This window comes from Microtus pennsylvanicus, chromosome 1, assembly GCF_037038515.1.
Source record: "Microtus pennsylvanicus isolate mMicPen1 chromosome 1, mMicPen1.hap1, whole genome shotgun sequence".
Classification (NCBI taxonomy): Eukaryota; Metazoa; Chordata; class Mammalia; order Rodentia; family Cricetidae; genus Microtus; species Microtus pennsylvanicus.
In genome coordinates this window covers 77514488-77537539 of record NC_134579.1, presented here as the reverse complement: position 1 = coordinate 77537539, position 23052 = coordinate 77514488, and the positions used below count along the sequence as shown (strand labels likewise).

At 45.8% G+C, this 23052-nt stretch overlaps 1 protein-coding gene across 1 annotated transcript in view; it reads right to left on the bottom strand.

The window, feature by feature from the left end:
- The window catches only part of Pi4ka (phosphatidylinositol 4-kinase alpha), a 128891-nt gene that overhangs the window by 28497 nt on the left and 77342 nt on the right, over nt 1-23052 (bottom strand). Inside the window, exons 20-32 of the mRNA XM_075970228.1 lie at nt 19987-20095; nt 19418-19554; nt 19152-19285; nt 16873-16955; nt 12327-12397; nt 12124-12248; nt 10654-10735; nt 10330-10413; nt 9151-9240; nt 6434-6553; nt 4915-5007; nt 3743-3899; nt 3361-3488 (exon numbers count right to left, since the gene is read on the bottom strand). Of these exons, the coding sequence (XP_075826343.1) occupies nt 3361-3488; nt 3743-3899; nt 4915-5007; nt 6434-6553; nt 9151-9240; nt 10330-10413; nt 10654-10735; nt 12124-12248; nt 12327-12397; nt 16873-16955; nt 19152-19285; nt 19418-19554; nt 19987-20095 (1413 nt within the window). The remainder of the gene's footprint in view (nt 1-3360; nt 3489-3742; nt 3900-4914; nt 5008-6433; nt 6554-9150; nt 9241-10329; nt 10414-10653; nt 10736-12123; nt 12249-12326; nt 12398-16872; nt 16956-19151; nt 19286-19417; nt 19555-19986; nt 20096-23052) is intronic.

Below are 23052 nucleotides of genomic sequence, written 5' to 3'. Positions count from 1 at the left end.
CACTGGACACAAGGCCTGGAGATGGCCAGCGGTGACATGTGCATCTAAGGAGAGGAGATGACATGCACTAGGTAGGAACCAGTCTGCAAGAGCAGGAGCAACAGGACCCAGCACAGCTACAACAGAGCACGTGAGTAGACAGAAAGGGACAAAGGTAGGTGGCAAGTGGAATCTGAGGTCACAGGACAAGTTTGTCAGTCTAGATAAGGTTGGTGGGAGAGGATCAATGGGTCTGGGAACCAGAGAGATTCAATGCAGTCAGGTTTTTCTGGCATGTTCTTATTGCACACAGAGGGAAGTATGGAGGCAGGGAGATCACTGTGGTAGTTTGAAGATGTCCCCATGTGACTTAGGCATTTGAATGCTTGGCCCCAGTTAGTGGCTGTTTCAGAAGGTGCAGGAGGGCCGGGCGATGGTGGCGCATGCCTTTAATCCCAGCACTCGGGAGGCAGAGGCAGGCGGATCTCTGTGAGTTTGAGACCAGCCTGGTCTACAGAGCGAGTTCCAGGGCAGGCTCCAAAGCCACAGAGAAACCCTGTCTCGAAAAACCAAAAAAAAAAAAAAAAAAAAAAAAAAGGTGCAGGAGGAGGTGCATCCTTGCTGGAGGGCTTTGAGGTTTTAAGACTCTGCCTTTTAGGGCTAGCTCTCTATTTCCTGCTTGTGGTTTGAGATGTACGCATTTAGCTGCTCCTCCAGCGATCTGCAGACTACTACTCCACTCTGCCATCATGAACTCTGACCCTATGGAACCACGAGTCCCAAATAAACTCCTCCTTTTATACGTTGCCTTGATAGTGTTTTATCACAGCAATAGAAAAGTAACTAATCACTGGGTATGGTGGTTCAACGAGAATGCCCCTGTAGCCTCAGGTATTTGAGCACTTGGTCTCCAGTGGGTAGCACAGTTTAGGGGATGTTATTATGGAACCGTTAGGGGTGTGACTGGGTGGACTTTGAGAGTTTATAGCCTTCTCCACTTCTAGTTCACTCTCATTGCTTTGTGTTGGAGAAATCAGCCCTGAGCTCTCAGCTGCCTGCTCTGACGTCCTGCTGCCAAGACTCTGCCACTTATAGACTCACACTCTGGAACCACAGCCAAAATAAACTCTTTCTTCCATAAGCTGCTTTTAGCCAAGGGTTTTCATCATAGCCTGAAGAAAAAAAAACCAACAAACAAAAAACCTAACACACTGGGGCGGGGCTGCTTTAAGGTCAGGGGAGAGACAAAGGAGGCCAGGGCCCCAGGGGTAGGTGAAATGCTGGGACGTGACTAAATTCTGGATCTACTTAAAGGTAAAAAGAAAAAGCTAGTAGACTATTTGGTGGGCCATTTGTATGAAGTGTGGAAAGGAGCTCTCAGGTGTCTGTGAGCCGTCTGGTCCATGCACAGATAAGGTAGCTATGGTATTGACTATAATGAGGTGGTCAAAATGGGAAGCAACTGGGACTCTGTAGTCCAGGCCTTTTGTGATACTGGAACTTGCAGGTAAGTGCTCTTCCACTGAGCTATATACCTAGAACTGGTTTTCCCCACTAACTAAATTAAAAAAAAAAATAGGTGTATGAGTACTTTGCTTACATGTGTGGGCGTCATGTGCACGTGGGTCCTGGAGATTGAACCCAAGTCCTCTGTGAGAACATCAGGTGCTCTGGACTGCTGAGCATCTCTCCAGCCCCTTTCCAAGTTTTGAGACAGGGTCTCAGGAAATCTGTCAGGTGGGGCTTGAATTTTGGATCTTCCTCAGTTTCTTGTACAGTTAGCTGAACTATGAACTTAGGCTACCAGGCCCAGCTGAAGCTGACCCTGACTGTCAGTTGGGGTGCTTATCAGCATACTTTGTGGCACTTGGTGTCAGGTGACTAGAATACCACTTAAGACTAGCAGTGCCAGGAATGGAATGGAGATTCTGGCAGTTCTGTAGGTGACGCTATCCTGGCAGGCAAAGGGACGTTAGGGTACAGATGCTGAACAGTCCTGCTGGGTCCATCTCCTCTCTCTCTCCCCACCCCCCCTCTTTTTGGTTTTTCGAGACAGGGTTTCTCTGTAGCCTTTGGAGCCTGTCCTGGAACTAGCTCTTGTAGACCAGGCTGGCCTTGAACTCACAGAGATCTGTCTGTCTCTACTTCCTGCTGGGATTAAAGGTGTGCACCACCACCGCCCAGCTTTCTTTCTCTTTTTAAAGACGTGATTTTACTGTGTAGCCCTGGCTGGCCTGCAACTTGTTATATAGACCAGGCTAATCTTGAACTCACAGAGATCCACCTGCCTCTACTTCCCGAGTGATGGGATCAATGGTGTGCACCACCACACCCAGTCATGAAGCGTCTCTTGGAAGGAGTCCCTGAGAAGAAGTCAGATCCCACCATGGGTGCTTTCAGGACCCAGAGCCTGAGACAGGTATTATGTGAGGTCTGTGTTGCACTTTGTTTGCCACTAAGGCTCCTTAGGTGCTCAAATAACCCACTCTAAATACAGACAGCAAGTTCAGACACTCAAGAGCACCTGGAATCCAAGATACAATGTGAGGGTTGACAATAGTGGTCACGAACACTGCTCTGTCCTATGACGCTGAATCAGTTCTGATTCTCTGCCTTTAGAGGGGTGTGGTGCTACAAACTGTGCAGGAGAAGCCTGACACAGTGGGGAAGTGAGACCTTGCCTCAAAACCAAGTGGGTGCATTAAAAATAATGCATGCAGGGGGGGCTGGGGAGATGTTGCTATTGGAGAGAACCTTGGTTCTGTTCCATGTACCCAGCCATTTCTAACTTCAGTCTGAGGAGATCTGATGCCTTCTTCTGACCTCCTCAGGTACTAGGCACACATGAGGTACACAGACATATGTGCAGACAAAATAACTATACATACAAAATAAAAAAATTACAAAAATATTGCAAAATGTTTTCTTCAGGTTACAAAATATACATGACATATACATGAACATGTATCTTGCATATGGGACTTGTGTTCCATAAAATATATTTTATTGTCTAATTGCAAATATTCAAATATTCTGAAATCTGAAGAAAAAAAAATCCAAAATCTGAAATAGCTTTGGTAGCAAGCATTTCAGAAAAGCTATACTCAACATGTATAATCTTGTCTAGAGGCTCCATGATGTAGTAAATCTAGAGAAACAGACCCAGGGTAAGGTGGCTGATCCTGCAATTAGTTAAGAAAGCAACTGCTCCCAGTCATGGACATGTAACAGACAGCCTGCTGGTCTCACCACAAAGACTGCTTTCCATCCTGAGCCTTCCATAGTTAGGCTCTATAAATACCACTCCATCATCATACCTTTTATCACAATGCCACCTCTCGGCCCCCCACCCACAGAACTAAGCTGGGCGCAGTCTCTTACAGGCACTTCCACTCCATTCTTGCCAGCCAGCAGCCACTCCCAGCAGGCCAGCGCGGTCTCCATGCCATGCTCATTGAACATCCGGAGGGGACCCCAACACAGGTGATGGAGCAGCTGCGGGTCACAATCTGGAACCAAACACAAGTTAGTCAAAGGCTCCTGATTCTGGCTGGGCCTGAACATGGCTTCCCAAGGCTGATGTGGGAGCCAGCACTAGCTGGGGCCAACAGGGCCTTTTATTTGCTGCTGGCTCACGAGAGATGCAAGCGTTTCCACTAGCAGTACTCGGCTCTTTCTCTGACAGGATTCCAGGTTATCAAGGACTCCTAAGCAAACATCCACTTAGAAATGAACCCAGCATCCCGCGGATTCTGTGTGTTACCTTTGCTGCTAATGAGCATTGCGGTCAGCTTGAACATGGCCTGTGTATAGTGCTGAGGATTATTGTGGTCCAAAGCTGTAATCAGATCCTGGACCATCATTTTGTGCAAGTTAGATTTCAGGCCCGTGGCCCCCGAGAACCGAATCATTCCATGTACCTGTGGAGAAGTATATTATCAGCAGCTCTTCCAGAAAGCCAGTACCACGAGTGAGGCTACCAGCTGACTGAGCTCACTGTCCCAAATGAAGCTTAGTTCAATGATGCTGCTGTCATTAAGCATCTCTTCAAGATTTATGTTAGTGTTTTCACCAACTCTGTTCCTTGAAGGTGGAAGACACATACTCATCCTCATCATTGTACACAGTGCTAAGCCTGGACAGGGCATAGGAACATTAAGCTGGATAAATAAACTTCCTCAGATTCAATATGACTCAAACAACAAAGTCAGCTTCACTACTTTTCATACATAATTTTCCCACCAGAGGGTGTTACTTTATTATTCATATACTTGGCTATATAGAAGATAGGACTCTTCCCAAAAACTAAGCCTATTCACTAAAGGTCTGTGGCCTGCTGCCACAACAGCATTCTAAAGACATGGGCTAAGCTCTCTCGGGACTCTCTGTCAAAGCTCACTCAAGAAGAGCAGTCATTGGGTTAAGCAAAAAGCAGGGTATTCAGGGGAGGTGAGCCAACTCCCAGACACTACTGTGATAAACGCTGTCTCCACCTCCAGCGTTAGCCTGGAATAACTGGTGTGACTGGAAGCCCTCTGTGGAGTCAGCAGGTATGGTTCCTGAGCCTACTTTTGGCAAGTTATTTAGTCTCAGGAGCCTCTGTTTCTTTACCTGTAAGACTAGAATATTGGTATGTATATCTTTTCAGTATTCAGAGAATGCATGACATACAACCCATGCTTGCTACCACTAAACAGAATGTCTTGGCACGCCCGAGTGTGTACACATAAAATCACTTTCTTGCAGAGGTGCTAATTAACTGTCATAAGTGTACCAGAATATTCTGATTTTGCTTGTATCCAGGTTCCTCAAGTCACCTGAATGGGGAAATTCCCTATCATCCACATCCCTCACTCATGTTCCACTGTGAAAGAGCCAAGTGACATCAAATCAAGATGCTCAGAACAGCCTCTGACACAAGGGCAAGAGAAGTACCTCGCCCGCATAGCGGTTGCGCAAGTTCAAGGATGCCATGAAGTTGGAGTAATCTTTCTTCACACAGGCTGGCCGTTCAGTTAGCTGAGTTGCCTACAGACAAGTACAGAGAATTATTTTAGATGGCGAAACTTAGTCTTTTCCTCATGTTTAACTTGGTAAACCAGGTAGGAAGACTATTTTTGTCTTCAGCACCTGCAAGCTAATGTAACATTCGAGAGCACTAGCTAGAGACTATAAGCCTCAGGACAAAACTAAATAAAAAACTAAAATATTCTTTTTTATTTTTGTTTGTCGAGACAGGGTTTCTCTGTGTAGCCCTGGCTGTCCTGGAACTCACTCTGTAGACTATGGTGGCCTTAAACTCACAGAGATCCACCTGCCTCTGCCTTCAGAGTGCTGGGATTAAAGGCATGTGCCACCACCACCTTGAGGACCTTTCCTTTCTTGGGTGCCTCACCCCTGTTCCTCCACATAGCACATTCCACAGCCCATGCAGAGGGTTGGTCATTGAAGCCCATTTAGCAATATTCTGGGTTCAGACTGACTAAGTGTCAGGGGAGGAGGGCTAGAGTAAACACAGCCGCAATCTGCAAGGCCACCATCACCAAGGGTTACTGTCTGTCTGATCCTGATTTAAACTTTGGGCCTAATTTAACTCAAACTACTGCATTTGATTTTCTTTCTTTCTTTTTTTCTTTTTGGTTTTTCAAGACAAGATCTCTCCACAGCTCTGCAGCCTGTCCTGGAACCAGCCCTTGTTAGACCAGGATGGCCTCGAACTCACAGAGATCCATCTGCCTCTGCCTCCCGAGTGCTGGGATTAAAGGCGTGTGCCACCACCGCCCAGCTAAACTACTGCATATGAATCTAAATGTATCTTAAACAAAGCAAGCTGAAGCTGGGGCACACGTGTGCATTTGAGCACATTCAGGAAACAGAATCATGAGAAGTCCAGCAAGTGGTCCAGACATGTAGTTCTCAACCTCTGAGTTGTGACCTCTCTAGGGGCCACATACCAGACATCCCACATATCAGATATTTACATTACGATTCATAATAGTAGCAAAACTACAGTTATGAAGGAACAATGAAGTAATTTTATGGCTGGGGTCACAACATGAGAAACCGTATTAAAGGGCTGTAGCACTAGGAAGGCTGAGAAACACTGCTCCAGACAAACGTGACTATGATATAATACTATGTGTGTCTGAGGCCAGTTCCTTCTCTCTCTCTAGACTTAGAAAGTCAGATTTCATCAGTGTATCAAGTGTTATCTGTAAAATAGTATATATTTCAAAACTTAAGCACAATGGGTAAACATCTGTATGGATGGCTACCTCTTTTGGAACCTTGTCAAATTCCTATTCATCAACAGCTATCCCATGCACCCTACAAATGTGTGGGATATGGGTGTCGGGGGCCTTCATCAGAGTCTATATATGGGCTGAGTCCTTCACCCTATAATATTGCTCTCCAAGGTTAGGGGCTCACTGTTTCATAGGATATTCGCACATACTCCAAGAGTCGTGTTCTGCTTGTTGTAGCCGGCAAAGTGAAGGATGCTCTCAGTAGCCATGGCTAATCCTGTGTGCTGGGACAGTCCGGACACCCAGTTCTGATGCTTATTCAGATACTCCTGAAATGGAGAAAACAAGCTACTTCACTTAATGGAAAGGAAAACTCTAAAAGTATAAAGAAAGCAGCAGGTCTGAATCCAGGTTTCAGGGCTGATTCTGCCCTGCCCTGCAGCTGTGGGACCTGACACCAGTAAGTCGAGCCCCTTGCTGATTGAGGATGCCCCCTGATCTCTGAGTGGCAGGAATGTCAGGATCTACATGAAGACCATTGTTGGCTGACAGTCTGCCATCTGCCAAGTGCTCTGTCAGCTGCTGGAGAAGAAGCTGCACAACCTCAGGTCTGCTGTGAACAGGCAGGCTGTATGGCGGCCACACGGAGATCTCACTTCTGCTCCTGCAGGACTCTGCTCCTGAGCAATGTGTGTAATAGACACCGGTATCCCAGATCAAGTATGTGAGCACGTGTGTTGGCGAGCAGGAGGGCACTGGGGCAAAGGGATCCATGGCAGAGAAAGAGCAAAAGGGAAGAGTTTTTTTCACTCTTGGGAGAGCACGGCCTCATCACCCCAGGAGCGGGAAAAGAAGAATACATATTCACACAAAATACCAACATTTGTGTTAGGGATTTCCGTAGCTGGGGAAGTCCACCTGGACTGGACACTATGGTGATGGGGACTGAGTAATGGTTAAGTAAAAGACAAACTCAGATTTGCACTGAGACTGGGCCACTGTGGTGAGCACTGAGGGAGACTTGAGATGGCTGAGGCTGGGGACAGGAGGGGCAGGCAGTGAGGCTGCCAATGAGCACTGCATGAAGTCAGGGCTCAGAAGGGATGGACTGCAGATGGGGAAAGCAGGAGAGACCGCATTACAGTATGCCTGGTAGAAATATTATGACTCTTCCAAGCCTTACTATAGTCTATTTTCTTCTTAGGGCTAAGTTTGGTGGACACATTGCTAGGGCGGGAGGAAGCTTTACCTACTGAATCCTTTTTTGTTTCCTGAAGCCTTCGGGCACTAAAGGATTCCTGCTTTCCTTAGTAGCTATGGCTCTTTTCCTCTACATGATCTGAAGGAAACCAGATTTCTCAACTAATGCTTTGACGGAAAACCAGTCTCAAGAATCCAGGGGGCAGGGCTGGAGAGATGGCTCAGTGGTTAAGAGCATTGCTTGCTCTTCCAAAGGTCCTGAGTTCAATTCCCAGCAACCACATGGTGGCTCACAACCATCTGTAATGAGGTCTGGTGCCCTCTTCTGGCCTGCAGACATACACACAGACAGAATATTGTATACATAACAAATAAATAAATAAATATAAAAAAAAAAAAAAAAAAAAGAATCCAGGGGGCAGCTGGGCGATGGTGGCACACGCCTTTAATCCCAGCACCCGGGAGGCAGAGGCAGGCAGATCTCTGGGAGTTAGAGGCCAGCCTGGTCTACATACAAGAGCTAGTTCCGGGACAGGCACCAAAGCTACAGAGAAACCCTGTCTCGAAAAACCAAACCAAACCAAACCAAAAAACAAAAAAACAACCCCAAAGAATCCAGGGGGCAAAATTTAAGATGACAGGGTGTGACAGGGTGTAAATGGTGGCCTTATATAACCAGGCCTGGATCTGTCATTTTCTGTGTGTAACTCTCCCCCACGTTAGGACCAGATGACCTCTCTTCCAGTATTACTTAATCCTTCCTGCTTAACAGCTCTGTGGAAGGAGGAACCTCACAGTGATCCTAGGCACAAACCATGCATTTCAAACTGCCTCCAAGTCTCTCAGAGCCAGCTGCTATACTCTTCCTGGGCTTCACTAAGAGGAATATTTTCTTAAATAGCTTCCCCTTGAGCCAGGTATGGTGGTTCACACCTTTAATCCTAGCACTCCAGAGACATAAGCAGGCAGATCTCTGAGTTCGAGGCCAGCCTGGTCTACAAAACAAGTTCCAGGACAGTCAGGTCACACAGAGAAAACTCGTCTCAAAACACACACCAACCAACCAACAAACCCCCCCTCCTCCGCAAAACCAACCGAACAAATCCAGCTCTCCTTGAAAAGTCCTACAGAGGTCCATTCATAGTTTTCATTCAATGGCCTGCTCTCTGGTAGCTCAGATCCCTTCTAGTGGGATCTGTTTTTTTCCCTTAAATCTTTATTCCTTCTAAGACAATATTTTCCCTTCTAGAAACTGGCATTTTTGTTCTCTTTGCAAGCCAGCAGTTTAGTTTGAAGACATGCAGCTATATCTATGCGGGTAGCCTAGACAGAGCTCCGCTGGCATTCCAATCTTTGCTTCCGTCTGCTCACCAGGGCCCATCAAGGCTCCTCCCTCAGGTGCACATACCCCACCAAGCCTGGGTGGTACTGCTGCTGGCTTGTGGCACTGTCCATGCACCCCACACCCCCCAACCACCTTAGCACCTTACCTAGTGTAGTGGTCAGACCCAAGCCCACTAACTTGACAAGCATACTCACCCCACAAGCAAGGCACATCCAACAGAACGATCCCTGAGCACCAACTATTCTTGGGCTTCAGATTGACGTTCTTGGTCTCTGTTTATTCACACTAGTGTTCTTTATTTTTATTTTATTTATTTTATTTTTTATTTTTTACTAGTGTTGTTTATACTTTGACTATTTTTTTGGTATTTGGAGAAAGTACCTGTAGGTGGGACTTAGTGACCGTGGGTGCCCACTTCATGGCTTCCTGCAGGATCATCCCACAGCGTGCAGCAAAGTCCTTCACAATGCTCTGGAAGTTGAACAACCTGAAGTCAGCCTACGTAGGTTGTTGTGACTGTCAAAGGCTGAATTGAGTCCCTTCCCAAGTCTTAGGTTGAAGCACTGAGCCTCAGAAACCAAGAATGAGACTGCACTTGGAGACAGGCTTTGAAAGAGGTGACTACATTAAAAGGCCATTGGGGTGAGCCCTAACGCAGTGTATGCTATACTTATGCACATGAAATGTGGAAATATGAGGGACGCCACCATCAGAGGGAGGACCACATGGGAACACAGTGAGAAGGAGACTTTTTATCCTCATAACTGTGAGGAAATAAATCACTTTCTTTAAGCCACACAGTGTATGGCAACGGTTACGGAAGCTCTATCAGTGCGCATGCACCAACACCAAAGCTCCAGGGCATAGGAATTCTGACTGGACTATGGTCTGTGGTTCTTGTGTAAGGCTGTGTGGCAGAACCTACAACATAAACAGTGTACCTCAGGGCAAGTCAGGGACTGAAGGGAAAGACATGTTCTAGATGGTAAGAAAATCTCCACAGGTGCCACATCACTGTGTCCGGATTCTCACGAATGACAGCTTTTCCAACTAGGGAGACCCAAGTTAGGGCACAACCCGGCCCTAGGCGGAGGAATGCTGAGCCTGGCCCCGGTTCAGTCCTCTGCAGCAGGGGCTCAAAGTCAGACTCCGTGGGGAGAGGAGCGCCTTCCAGGACATCCTCCTCATCTGGAGCTATTTATTCTACCCACTTGCCAAGGGCAAGGCAAAGCTAGAGTCTGCCATTCTGTTCTCCAGTGAAAAGCTGGCATGCCTCAGAGGGCTGAGCTCTGAAAGCTATGCTTGTTCAGTGCTTCTGAGGGCTGTAGCTGACTAGCAGCTGGAAATGCCTTTGTGGCTGAAGCAGGAATGAATGCTGCAGAGATTGGGCAGCGCAGTGAGAAGCACAGGCCTGGAACACAGATAGGCTTGGGAATTCAGGAGCTCCTCCCGCGGTGGGACAATGCCAAAACCCATCATACTGCTAAATGCTGGGGGTTTGAGGACCTGTCTTGACATTCCCAGGGAACCCCTTATTCTAGAGGACTAGGCGGGACTTACCTCTCGGGCTTCATATGTGTCAGGAACCGTAATCCGATACGGGGCATCAGGAATGTCGTAGTAAGGTTGGTCCTTGTGAATATCCTGGAAACATACAGGCCCCTAAGTCACTGAGGCTGCCTCTGCCAAGCATGTGACTCAGGCAGCAATGTGTCTGCTACCCCTTCCCACCACATGCCCCACATGGACTCCAAACTTGCTGCAGCCTAGTGGGAGACATCAGGGAACAATGTGGGTAAGTGAGGCCAGGGTATCTGGAGGAGACATCGTACACAGAGTGGACAACTCATGTGTCAGGCAGATCCACACCATTGCGACACTCACAGCACTTAGTGACAGTGACAGGGTCTGCAGGATATCCAACATGGTCTTCAGCACAGTCCCACTCCAGAGCAAGTGTGGAAACCTAGAGCAAGGAAAGGGGTCTCAGGACTGAGGAGATGAACTTTCTAGGAACTACATTGTCTGCCTCTATGCCTCCCCTGCACCAGCATGAGCCCATGGAGACATGGCACCTATCCACTTAGGCTCTCCACAGTGAGGTGTATGGTCAGAAACGTTCTCTGGCCAGCCCACCCTACTCCTGAGGCTGAATACAGGCTACACACATCCTTTCCAGAGCAACTCTAGTTTGTTTTGCTTTTAAAAATTTATTCATTTGGGCTGGAGAGATGGCTCAGCGGTTAAGAGCATTGCCTGCTCTTCCAAAGGTCCTGAGTTCAATTCTCAGCAACCACATGGTGGCTCACAACCATCTGTAATGAGGCCTGGTGCCCTCTTCTGGCCTGCAGGGATACACACAGAGAGAACATTGTATTTATTATGTATACACATAATAAATAAATAAGTCTAAAAAAAGATTTATTCATTTATTATTTATACAGTGTTGTGGTCTGCATGTACGTCTGGCCAGAAGAGGGCGCCAGACTTCACTATGGATGGTTGTGAGCCACCCTGTGGTTGCTGGGAATTGAACTCAGGATCTATGGAAGAACACCCAGTGCTTTTAACTGCTGAGCCATCTTTCCAGTCCCAACAGTTCTAGTTTTTGATGGTAGCTCCCCAGTACCTCTCATGTTATGGCATCAACAGAAAAGAACATTGGAATGAAGTAAAACAGTCATGGGATGATGGCCCTAAGACTGGAAGGATACTACCTGTGTGCAGTGCTCACCTTATATGTGACCCACTGCTCAAGAGGCCTGACTTAGATGTGTACTATATGTGCAAGGCTTGGTCTCATAGTCTCTGGCTGGCTCTTGACCTATCCTCAGATTCTGCAACTGCTTGGACAAGGTTGCTTGCATGCAGCCTCTGTGAGAGTCTCTAGAACCCCTGGATGGTCTTGGGAAGCTGAAGACAAGGTGTGTGTGTGTTTGCTAATTGGGCATTTACACCTCAGAGGCTACCCCAGCTTCCCTTCTAAAGGTCTCAGTACACTGTCATGTTCTAAGACTGTGTTGTCTCTCAGAAAGAGAAGTGGGGAAATGCTTTTGTTCTCAGAAGCCCGTAAGATCCTTATTCTACCTGGGACTTCTAGCTAGATCCTGGATTAGGATATGCTAAACTTGGTCTTATCAAATTATTTTAAGTAATACCAATGGCCCAGAATGAGTATGTTTCTAGGCTAAAATGTAGGCTGTAACAAACCTGAGGACATTCTTGGGAAGGCTGCATCAGCCTTAAGGTTTCTTCTGATTCTGTTATTTTCTGGACTGATGATGTAACCATGCTTTTTCTCTGTTCCAAACTACTAACATTTACACACAAGCACTACAGGGAAGCCAAACTCACTTATCCACCAGACCAGACAGGTACTTGTCAGCCACTCTCCTTATCCTCTTGTGGATGTGGTTGAAGTTCACCAGCAGAAACTGGGCATGCCGCTCAAGCTCTTCTTCATTCTCCTTGGTCTTAGCCTAGAGTGAGAAGACAGGTACCATAGGGCTTTCCGTGTGCTGCCAGCAGGCACACGCTGGCGCTCTGGTGATGCTTACTTTATCTGCCATCATGTTCAGGAAGGCATCGAACACTTTGTCAGCAACAGCGATGACACACTGCATCATCCCTGAAATGAGACGGTGGTTCCCAGGATTAGGTACAGTCACAAAAATTACAAACAACCGCAAACTCACAGACTTGGAGAGTAGTACCAAGTTCTTTTGTACTTTCCTCGGCTTACTGGAAGAGTTACATCAGCTATAACCAGCCTGCATTTGTCAAAACTTAGAAACAGACACTGGTGCAACACCATCACCAGAACTTCAGCATTGACCTGGGTTTCTCTAATTCTCCCATTCACATCCCTTTCTGTTCCTGGACATCATACAGACTTTGCTTACAACTCTTGGTCTCTTAGAATGTGTTGGTTCCTCAATCTATTCCTGGACTTCATGATCTTGGTATGTTAAGGACACAGGTAATTTAAAGATGGTCCCTCAGTTTAGCTATCTGATGCCTGCTCTTCAGGGTAAGATCTGAAAAACTTAGAGGAAATACCAGAGGTGATATGCCTTTCTTTTCTGGTTTCTTTTCATTTTAAAAAAATAACTTAGGGCTGGAGAGATGGCTCAGAGGTTAAGAGCACTGGCTGCTCTTCCAGAAGTCCTGAGTTCAATTCCCAGCAACCACATGGTAGCTCACAACCATCTGTACTGAGATTTGGCGCCCTCCTCTGGCGTGTGGGCATACATCGAGGCAGAATGTTGTATACATAATAAATAAAATCTTAAAAAAAAATAATTTATTTTCATTTTATGTGCATTGGTGTTTTGCCTGCATGTTTGTCAGATCTTGGAGTTACAGGCAGTTTTTAGCTGCCATGTGTGTGCTGGAATTGAACCTGGGTCCTCTGGAAGAATAGTCAGTGCTCTTAACTGCTGAGCCATCTCTCCAGTCCCTCTTCTGGGATTCCTGAGACATGGTTTGACAAACTTGCTACTCAATGTGTAGCCCAGGCTAGACTTGAACTCATGGCAATACTCTTCCCTCAGACTTCTAGGTGCTAGGTTACAGGTGTTTGGCATCATGCCTGGCTCTGTGCTTTTCTCCTCTCATCCCATCAGGGAACTATGATATCTATAGCTCTTATCATTTCTGATGTCAACCGTCATCACATGACTTCAGCAACTACATTCCCTTTTCATACTTATAAAACTAACACTCTGAGCCGAGGAACTTAGTGATACTTCGGAAGAGGAGCGGTGAGCGAGTTACAGCCACCACCATAGATAATGTGTCTTTGGGGAGATATTTGCAATTATGTTGCTATCTAATTTCTCTTTGAAATTTTGCTAGTTTTGGCTGCTCATGAGGATTTTCTATTATCTCCATTTCTTCTACTTTGTTTAGTTTTTCTGAGACAGGGTTTTTCTGTGTAGTTTTCAAGCCTGTCCTGGAACTTGCTCTGTAGAGCAAGTTGGCCTAGAACTCCAGAGAAACACCTGTGCTCTGCCTCTTGAGTGCTGGGATTAAAGGTGTGCATCACCAACGCTCAGCTTCTACTTTTATTAACTGGAGTTCTTTAAGAAAGAGTTGCTTCTCTTTCCCTATTTTATATTTATTCATTAATTAATATGGACTCATGTCTTTAAAGTATATATATTCAAATGTATATTAAAAAATATGTGAAATGTGGGTGGTGGTGGTACACGCCTTTAATCCCAGCATTCAGGAGGCAGAGGCAGGTGGATCTTTGTGAGTTCGAGAACAGCCTGGCCTACAAAAGCTAATTCCAGGACAGGCTCCAAAGCTACAGAGAAACCCTGTCTTGAAAAAAAAAAAGAAAAAAAAGAAAACCCGTATATGAAATGGAAGCTGAGGCTGTATCTCTGTGGTAGAGTATTTGCCCAGTATGTGTGAGGCTTTGGGTTTAATCCTCAGTAGCCATTAAGAAAAAAAAAAAGTTAAGATCTGAAACGCTCCAAAATTGGAAACTTAATAAAATTGTTTTTGTAAAAGTGATTTATTTATGTGCATGTCTGTGTTTATTGCACATGTATGTACAGGTGCCCAGACATGCCAGAGTGACACTGGTCTGTTTATTGCACATGTATGTACAGGTGCCCAGACACGCCAGAGTGACACTGGTATCCTTGGAGGGTTGTTACAGGGATCTGAACTCCAGCCATTGACAGAGCAGTAGGTTCTCCTAACTGCTGAGCCATCTCTCTAGCCCCAAACTGACATGAGGTTCAAAGACTTTCAGGTATTAGAGCTGGTCATGGCAAACCCTCCTGTAATATTGGTACGCAAGTGGTCAAGGTAGGGTCACAAGTTGAAGCCCAACTTGAGCTATATGTTCAAAGCAAACAAAACCCACCGAGGTATGGTGGCACACGACTTTAATCTCAGCACTCAGGAGGCAGACACAGTTGGATACCTGAGTTCAAGGCCAGTCTGGTTTATAGATTGCGTTCCAGGACAGCCAAGGCTACATAGAGAAACCCTGACTCAAAAAATAAAAACAAAAACCAACCAACCAACAAAACAAAACAGAGAGAGAGAGAAAGAGAGAGAGAACAAACCAAATAAATGCACTTGGTGCATCTACATTCACACAGGGAGCACTCACAGCATAAAGCCATACTGAAAATGGTATGAGGATTTACATGGTATTCACAATGCACTAGGTAATGTGAGTAATACAGACATGATTTAAAGCATGCCTGCAGATGTGTATAGCTTCTATGAAAATCCTATGCCATTTTATAAAAGGAACAACAGTACACATACCTCTGAATGTAGTCTCCCTATTTTTGTTTTACACTTTGTGTTAAACTTTACTCTTTTTAGAACATCATTATGATGAATATCTTTTATAATGTAAACTCATTTCAATTAAGTAAAATTATAAAAACACTATATATATTTACATCTAAATTACGATATTTGATAAAATAATATATGACAACTTGTTCACTAAGAGTCCGTCTAGTTGGTTCCTTGGTCCTGTCGGCCTGCTATTGCTGTTTAGAAGCAGAACTGCCTCTGGCGACAGAAAGACGCTGCAGATCCATAAAGGACCATCGAGCAGCTCTGGCTCTTTTCAGCACTTTCGAACAGAGAGTGTGCTCCTATTTTGGGTCCTTGCATCAGTGGCCCTCTACCACTGAGTTATATTCCCATACCCTCCCTTTGTGTATGAGTCATGTACACTTGTCTGTACCTGTGTGGGGCGTGCTTTGAGTGTGCACAGTTAGACACCAGAGGAGGACACTGCGTGTTTTCTTCTATCACTGTTTATCTAAGTTTTCTGATAGGTTCTCTCATTAAACTTGAAGCCTGTCATTTGGGTTAGGCTGGCCAGCCAGTGAGCTTCAGGAGCCCAGCTGTCTTGGCCCCACAACACTGAGGTCACGGGCGCACAGCCATTTCGCTTATACACGAGTGCTGGGATCTGAGGTCAGACTCTAGCAAGCACTCTTACCTACTGAGACGTCTCCCAGCCCTCTTTCGGTTTGGGGGTTTCTAAGTAATTCAGGCTTGCCTTGAATTCACAATTTTCCTGCTTTGGCTTCCCAAGGAGCCTGGATACCTACCCCCACCTCCTTGACAGCTTTCCAAGTATCCTGCCTTGCCCCTGAACTCCTTATGTAGCTGAGGATGATCTTGAACTTCTGATCCTCCTGCTTCCACGACCAAGTGCTGAGATGGCAGTGTATACTAGTATACCAGGTATGTGGTTCTGAGAACTGAATACAGGGCTTTATGCCCACCAGGCAAGCACTTTATCAGCTAAACTACATCCCAGGCCACCCTGGAGTATTTTTAAAAAAAGTCTTTGGAGGCTGGAGAGATGGCTCGGTGGTTAAGAGCACTGGCTGCTCTTCCAGAGGGATTCAATTCCCAGCAATGACAAGGCAGCTCACCATGATTTGGCACCCTCACACAAACATACATGCAGGCAAAACATTAAATAAAAATAAATTAAAAAAAAGAAGGCCTGGTGATGATGGTGCACACCTTTAATTCCAGCCCTTGGGATGCAGAGGCAGGTGGATCTCTGTGAGTTCCAGAATAGTCAGGGCTACACAGAGAAACCCTGTCTTAAAAAAACAAAAATAAATAAAGTAAAAATAAAAAAGCAGAAGTCTTTCATATTTATTTTATGTGCATGTGCACTTGTGCGAATGGATTGTAAAGTCAGAAGACAATTTATGGAGTCTCCCATCACTCAAGCTCACGCGGTAGGGTTTGGCAGCAAGTTCCTTTACCTGCTAAGCTATCCTTTTCTCCCCTACTTTTTTTTTTTTTAAATAGAGTTTCTCTGTGTGACCTGGAACTCGTTCTGTAGACCAGGCTGGCCTCAAACTCAGAGATCTGCCTGCCTCTACCTGAGGGCTGGAATTAAAAGTGTGTGCCACCACTACCTGCTGCCGGTCCTACCTTGCAGTATTTTTTAAGGTTATCTATTTTATGAAGATATTTCCAATAGAGAACGTAACTTCATAAAACTATTTTCTCTATGTGAATAGAAAATATGAAATATTCTTTCTTTTTCCTACTCAATTTATCATGAGAGTACCATAATAATAAGCTTACCAGATTTGTCCTTCTGAATAGCTTTATCCTCAAAGTAGCAGAACATTACCTGGAAGCGATCAGGATCTGTAGAACGCAGCACCCTGACAAGAGAAATAGCTTTGAGTATCGTTTGCACACCCTAACCCTCCCACCAGAGCCCTGGCACTGTTCTGGTTTGGCTTAAATGACAGCATCTCTGCTATGTACAGGCGCACAACTCCCCTGAACTTCCTACAGGGTGGTTTATACCATCTAGCACCACATTCCTATCTTTCTCAATCCAGCAAGCACACCTTTAGTGACATGTCTTGAGGTCACTTGAACCAAGACACCTTAATACATGCTGGCTGCACTGCTCAGATAGATCTAGTCTGAGTTCCTCATTAACAGGAAGCATACCTATTTCATGATGACACATCATCACTGCCAGAAGGTGACTACACACAGCATGGCAGAAACACAACGATACACTAGGAAAAGAGAATAACATACAGTGGAACAGGTGCAGCACAACCACACCGACAGGTCGTGTAAAGGCCGTTTGTGCACATGTGTGTGTACGTGTGTGCCTGTACAAAGGACACTAAAGGGAGAAGTGAGCAAATTAACATCTGCCTTCTGAGTGCTAGGATTAAAGTCATGTGCCACCATGCTCAGCCTCAGACCTGCATTCTTTGTTTCTTTGCCTTTGGCATATTCTGTGCCATTCTTGGGGGTTGGCTTGTTTTCTTTTTAAAAAAAGTTTCATTTACATTTATATGCATCTGTGTGTGTAGGTGCCTGCAAGGTCAGAAGATCACCTGAGGCTGGAGCTCCAGGAGATTGTAAGCTATTTTATGTAGGTGCTGGGAACCAAATTCAAGTCCTCTGAAGAGCAGCAAGTGCTCTGAACCACTGTGCCATCTCTCCAGCTCCTTTTTCATTTTTTTTGTGACAGGGTTTTGAGTAGCTCAGGCTGATCTCAAACTCATACCAATCCCTCTGCCTTGGCTCCACAATAACTGGGATTTTATTTTTACTTTTATGATAAAAAGAAACTTGTCTGGGTAAAGGTCCCTGCCTCCATGCCTCACAACTGAGTTTGGTCCCTGGGATCCAATGGTAGAAGGAAAGGACTGACTCCTGCAAAGGTTCTGACTTAGCTCAGAACCTCTGCTCCTTGCCTGGCATCCATGTGCCCAGAGTCATATACAAATATGAAATAAATAAAGTATAAGAAGACAAAAACAAAAAACCTATAACCTTTAGAGAAAAAGAAGAAAACAAATTTGCGTGCTTAAACGATAGCTCCACTGAAGAGCCATTCAGGGTCTAGGAGTTGAGGTAAGAAAGCAGGGGTTTAACAGCATACATTAACCGGCCCCACACCAGCCTTCTAAGAGGCACCCAAATTTTGTAAAGCAAAGCCAGGGTCTTTAAGTGAAAGTAGTGATGCAGGCTGAGATGCTTTTAACTTCTTACACAGGGTTTCCAAGTTTCCCTAATAACCAGAAGCTGAGAATTGAAGCTTCATTTTTGAATCAGTTTCAGGTTGTTCCTCCATTCTGGCATAGGGTTATGAAGGATCCTGGGGATACTCCCAAGCGCCACACTTGAGGGGTGGGAGACGGTTCTTCTAGTTATGCATTCAGGCATTAAATCCACACTTATATTTGGTTTTCCTTTTAGTTTCTTTTCTCTTTCTCCTTCCTTCCTTCCTTCCTTCCTTCCTTCCTTCCTTCCTTCCTTCCTTCCTTCCTTTTTTTAAATGCTCAGATGGACCCTGTCACATGTGAGACAAGAACTCTACTACCAAGCTATATCCTTAGCTCTCTCCTTTGCTTTTCTGAGAAAAAAAAGGGAGGAGCTACAACAACGCACTATAGGAGATGGGAATGAGTAATGAGATGATAATTTTTATTACATTAACCATCCAATTTTGTCTTTTTAGATTCATCTCTGTGCGTGTCTGTGTGTGTGTGATGTGCTATGGTGTGTATGTGGAGGTAAGAGGATGATTTTTAGGAATTGGTTTTCTCTTCCTGCCTCGTGTGGTCCAAGGACTGAACTTGTAGTAGCAGGCTTCTTTTACCCCTGTGCCATCTAACCAGCCTTGTTGGTTTTTATTTTTATTTAGTATTTATTTATTTTTGAGACAGGGGCTCTCTATTATATAGCTCTAGCTGTCCTGGAACTCACTCTGTAGACCAGGCTGTCCTGGAACTCACAGAGATCCACCTGCCTCTGCCTCCGGAGTGCTGTGATTAAAGATGTGCGCCCCTCCCAGCAGATGTGTGGGAAGGTGAAGGCTCATGTACCTCATGTATTCCAGCCGATACACAGACAAGAGATAGGTAGACATGGCAAAGTCCAGCTTGTTGATGAGGGCAGAGACCTCGGGAGGAGGATCTAGCAAGTTGCTGATGGTGCTTCGGAGTTCACTCAGCTCAGCCTGGAGGGAGGAAACACTCAGGGGCTCATGAGGCCTCCCCAGAAGGAACCCAAGTGCTTAGTAAGGATGTGGAAGGGATCTGCTCTAATTCCTCTTTGGACAGTCTAAGGAGAGAGAGAAGAGAAGCCTTACAGGGGTGACCGTGTCATTTTTCATGGCTGAGTTGTACTGGAGGACGGATCTCAGCGGCTCTTTGCTGGGAAAGGTGAGCAGAGGTGACTTGGTAGCTATTTCACAGACCCCCTCGTACCACTCTTCTGGCCAGAGTCCTGCAAGAGAGTGGGTGTGAGTAAGACAAGGGCTGGAACAGACCAGGAGGCCACCTGACTGACAGGCATGGTGCCGGTGGGGTGAGAAAGAGGAGAAAGGAAAGGAGAGGAGAGGAGGGGACAGAGGGAGAGAGAATGAGAATTTATAAGACTATCGAATGTAAAGAAGTCTTACATTGGTATTGACTCTGGCAATTTCTAGTCTTGGGACCCCTGAGACAACTGTCCATAATAGGACACAGAACAATTGTCTACCCAACTGTCTACAGTCATGTGGCACACACAGTGGGAAGTGTCTGTTTGTAAATACCCATGGGAACAAGCGGCTACATGTGGGCTCAGATCAGATGTACTCAGGCTCTGGAGTGGATGGGTCTGACCTAGCTGTTTCCACTGCACACTCAGCTTTCTCTGGGAGACACCACTCCCTACCTGAGCCCTCCACAGCGAACCCCATCAGTACAGAGTACAGCCAGAAGTCCCGGAAAAGCTTCTGTAGCCTGGGTTTAGCTTCTTTGATGGGTGGCAGCCGTCGGGTGAGCTGATGTGAGAGGAAGGGAGAAAGGTTATTTGTGTGTAAAATCAAGCACACATTCTCCAAGAGCCCCATCCCAGCCTTACAGCCAGAATGGGTGCAAACAGGTGCAATGAGCAGTGATCTTCTCAATCACTCTCCGATTCTAGCTTCATTCCCTCACTGGTTATATGGAATGCTTACTCTGAGCCAGGCACTGTGCGTGGAGTTCACTCAAAGGGCATTCTATCTAACTGGGAGGGAAACAATTCAAGTTCCTGGAAGTGTCATTATGGGTCTTCACACAAAGCATGGCCAGGCAGAGAACAGAGAGGAAGCATCAGTTGCTAAAGAAGCCTCAGGCCCCAAGGCTGGGAGCTGGGACTGGGAGGGCCCTCAGAGAAGACATCACAATGGGAGCAGTAGACTTTCCAGCACATGACTCTTTCAAGCAGTAATCTTGGGCAGAATCTCCACAGGTAGTGAGAGCAGACTTGCTTGAGTGCAGGTGTGAGAAGTCAAATTCCCTGAGCTCTTGCTTGAGAAAGCAGCCTGCCTGCTCTGGAGGCCACAGTTGCGTGGGAGTTACAGAAAGTGGTTACTCTGAACAAACCACTCCATGGAGCACACGGATCCCATAGAGTGATGAGATCTAGTCCTCTACACTAGTAGGGTGGGGCTACAAGAGCTAGTTCCAGGACAGAGAAACCCTGTCTCGAAAAATCCAAAAAAAAAAAAAAAAAAAAAAAAAGCTAACATGAGCTACATAAGCTCTGTCTTGAAAACTAATTGTTTTCTATGATCACCTGTTTGTATAGGCAGAACTCACAGTGTCAAGTAAAATATGCAAAATATACAATGCAGATTTCAATATATATATTTGGGTTTTTTTTTTGAGACAGGGTTTCTCTGTGTAGCCCCAGCTGTCCTGGAACTCATTATGTAGACCAGGCTAGCCTCAAACTCAAAGAGATCCACCTGCCCCTACCTCCCAAGTGCTGGGATTAAGGGCATGTGCCACCATACCCGGCTCTCAATACATATATATACACACATACATATATAATGCATTATATATACATATTTCAAATACATTTTAATATAAATGTATGAGCACAGAACAAAGATGGGGAAAAAATCCTCAGGTTCCTGGAAGCAATTACTTCTGAGCAGGTGAGTAGTCAGGATTTCTGTTCTTCTCTTTTGAGACTGTATTTCCTGGGATTCTGTCGGAAACATCTCTCTAAAGTACAGGGAGGGCACAGGTGCTGGTCTGGAGCTCAGCATCCCATGTGGCAGAGGGTCTGGCCTCTCCCTTAGAACTACCAGGGTACTGTGGCCTGGGAAGAGTTGGTTTAAGGCAGACTTTGGAGGTGGTAAGGAAATGGGGAATGCGACAGTAGATAGAGGAGTCACAGAGCAGGAAGCAGACTGCAAACACTAGCCACCAAGGGCAATGACAAAGTGCTTCCAGCTTGACCAGTGGCCACGGGTGTAAGTGGCTGTGTGAGTGACTGGTGAGAGGTGATAAGTTTCTGGGGGAGGAGGAAGCCCAAATGGGGATCCAGATAGCAGACTTCAAGGTGAATGCTGCTAAGAGTGCCTGGTAGTAGGTGAGTTTGAGGCCAGCTTGGTCTACACAGTGAGTTCCGGACAGGCAGGACATAGTAAGACCTTGTCTCAAAACTAACTAACTAACTAACTAACTAACTAACTAACTAACTAACTAACCAACCTTCATGTGGCAGAGAAGCCCAGCACAGTTTGACAGGCAAGAGAAAGCCATCAAAACTTTCTGTGGTTTGGCCGGGCGGTGGTGGCGCATGCCTTTAATCCCAGCACTTGGGAAGCAGAGGCAGGCAGATCTCTGTGAGTTCGAGACCAGCCTGGTCTACAAGAGCTAGTTCCAGAACAGGCTCCAAAACCACAGAGAAAGCCTGTCTCGAAAAGCCAAAAAAAAAACAAAAAAACAAAAAACAAAAAAACAAAAAACCCCCCAACTTTCTGTAGTTTGGGCTCCTCCTCTTTCCTGACCTCCTTGGCCACGGGTGATCCCTATCCCTCATTTCTCCTGGTTCACTGGTTATTACTTCAGCTAAGACTGCTCTAGTGCCCAGGAAGGGAAGAGGGGTATCTTTGAAGGGAAGCAGTAGTTCTTTGCTATATCCTAAGATAAAGACAAAGCATCATGGCAGGTTAGGGGAGGGCAATACTCCATGCTTCAAGAAAGATGGGGAGGATCTGGGGCATCCTAGAAAAGGCCTCCTAACATAGGACAGGTAAGGGCCACTAAATAGAAGACCTGCTTATGCTTAAAAATAAATCAAATTCCTAGGATAAGTGGGAGAGAAATATCAAGAAATCCAGAGTCGGGGCTGGAGAGATGGCTCAGTGGTTAAGAGCATTGCCTGCTCTTCCAAAGGTCCTGAGTTCAATTCCCAGCAACCACATGGTGGCTCACAACCATCTGTAAAGAGGTCTGGCGCCCTCTTCTGGCCTTCAGGCATACAGACAGAATATTGTATACCTAATAAATAAATAAATATTAAAAAAAAAAAGAAATCCAGAGTCATGACAGATAAGTGCAAAAATTGTTGAACCACTTCTAGGTGCTTCTGCTATCCCTGTTTTCTATCTCCACAAGAGTGCTGGGGTTACAAACATGTGATCCAGTTCCAGAGCCTGAATTGGACCCTCAGGCTTGAGGAGAGAGTGCTACTCACTGAGATATCCCCACATTCCACTCTCTAAACAACGGCTGTAGGGGCTGGAGAGCTAGCACTGCAGTTACGAGCACTTGCTGCTCTTCTAAGGGAGTGGATTTGATTTCCAGCACCCATATGGCAGCTAGCACAAGCCAGGAACCCCAGGTCCAGAGGAAATCTGATGCCCTCTTCTGATCTCCATGGGCATTGCATGCATGTGGTACACAGGCAAAATACCCCCACACAAAAAATTATTTTTTTAAAAATAAAGAAAAGCTT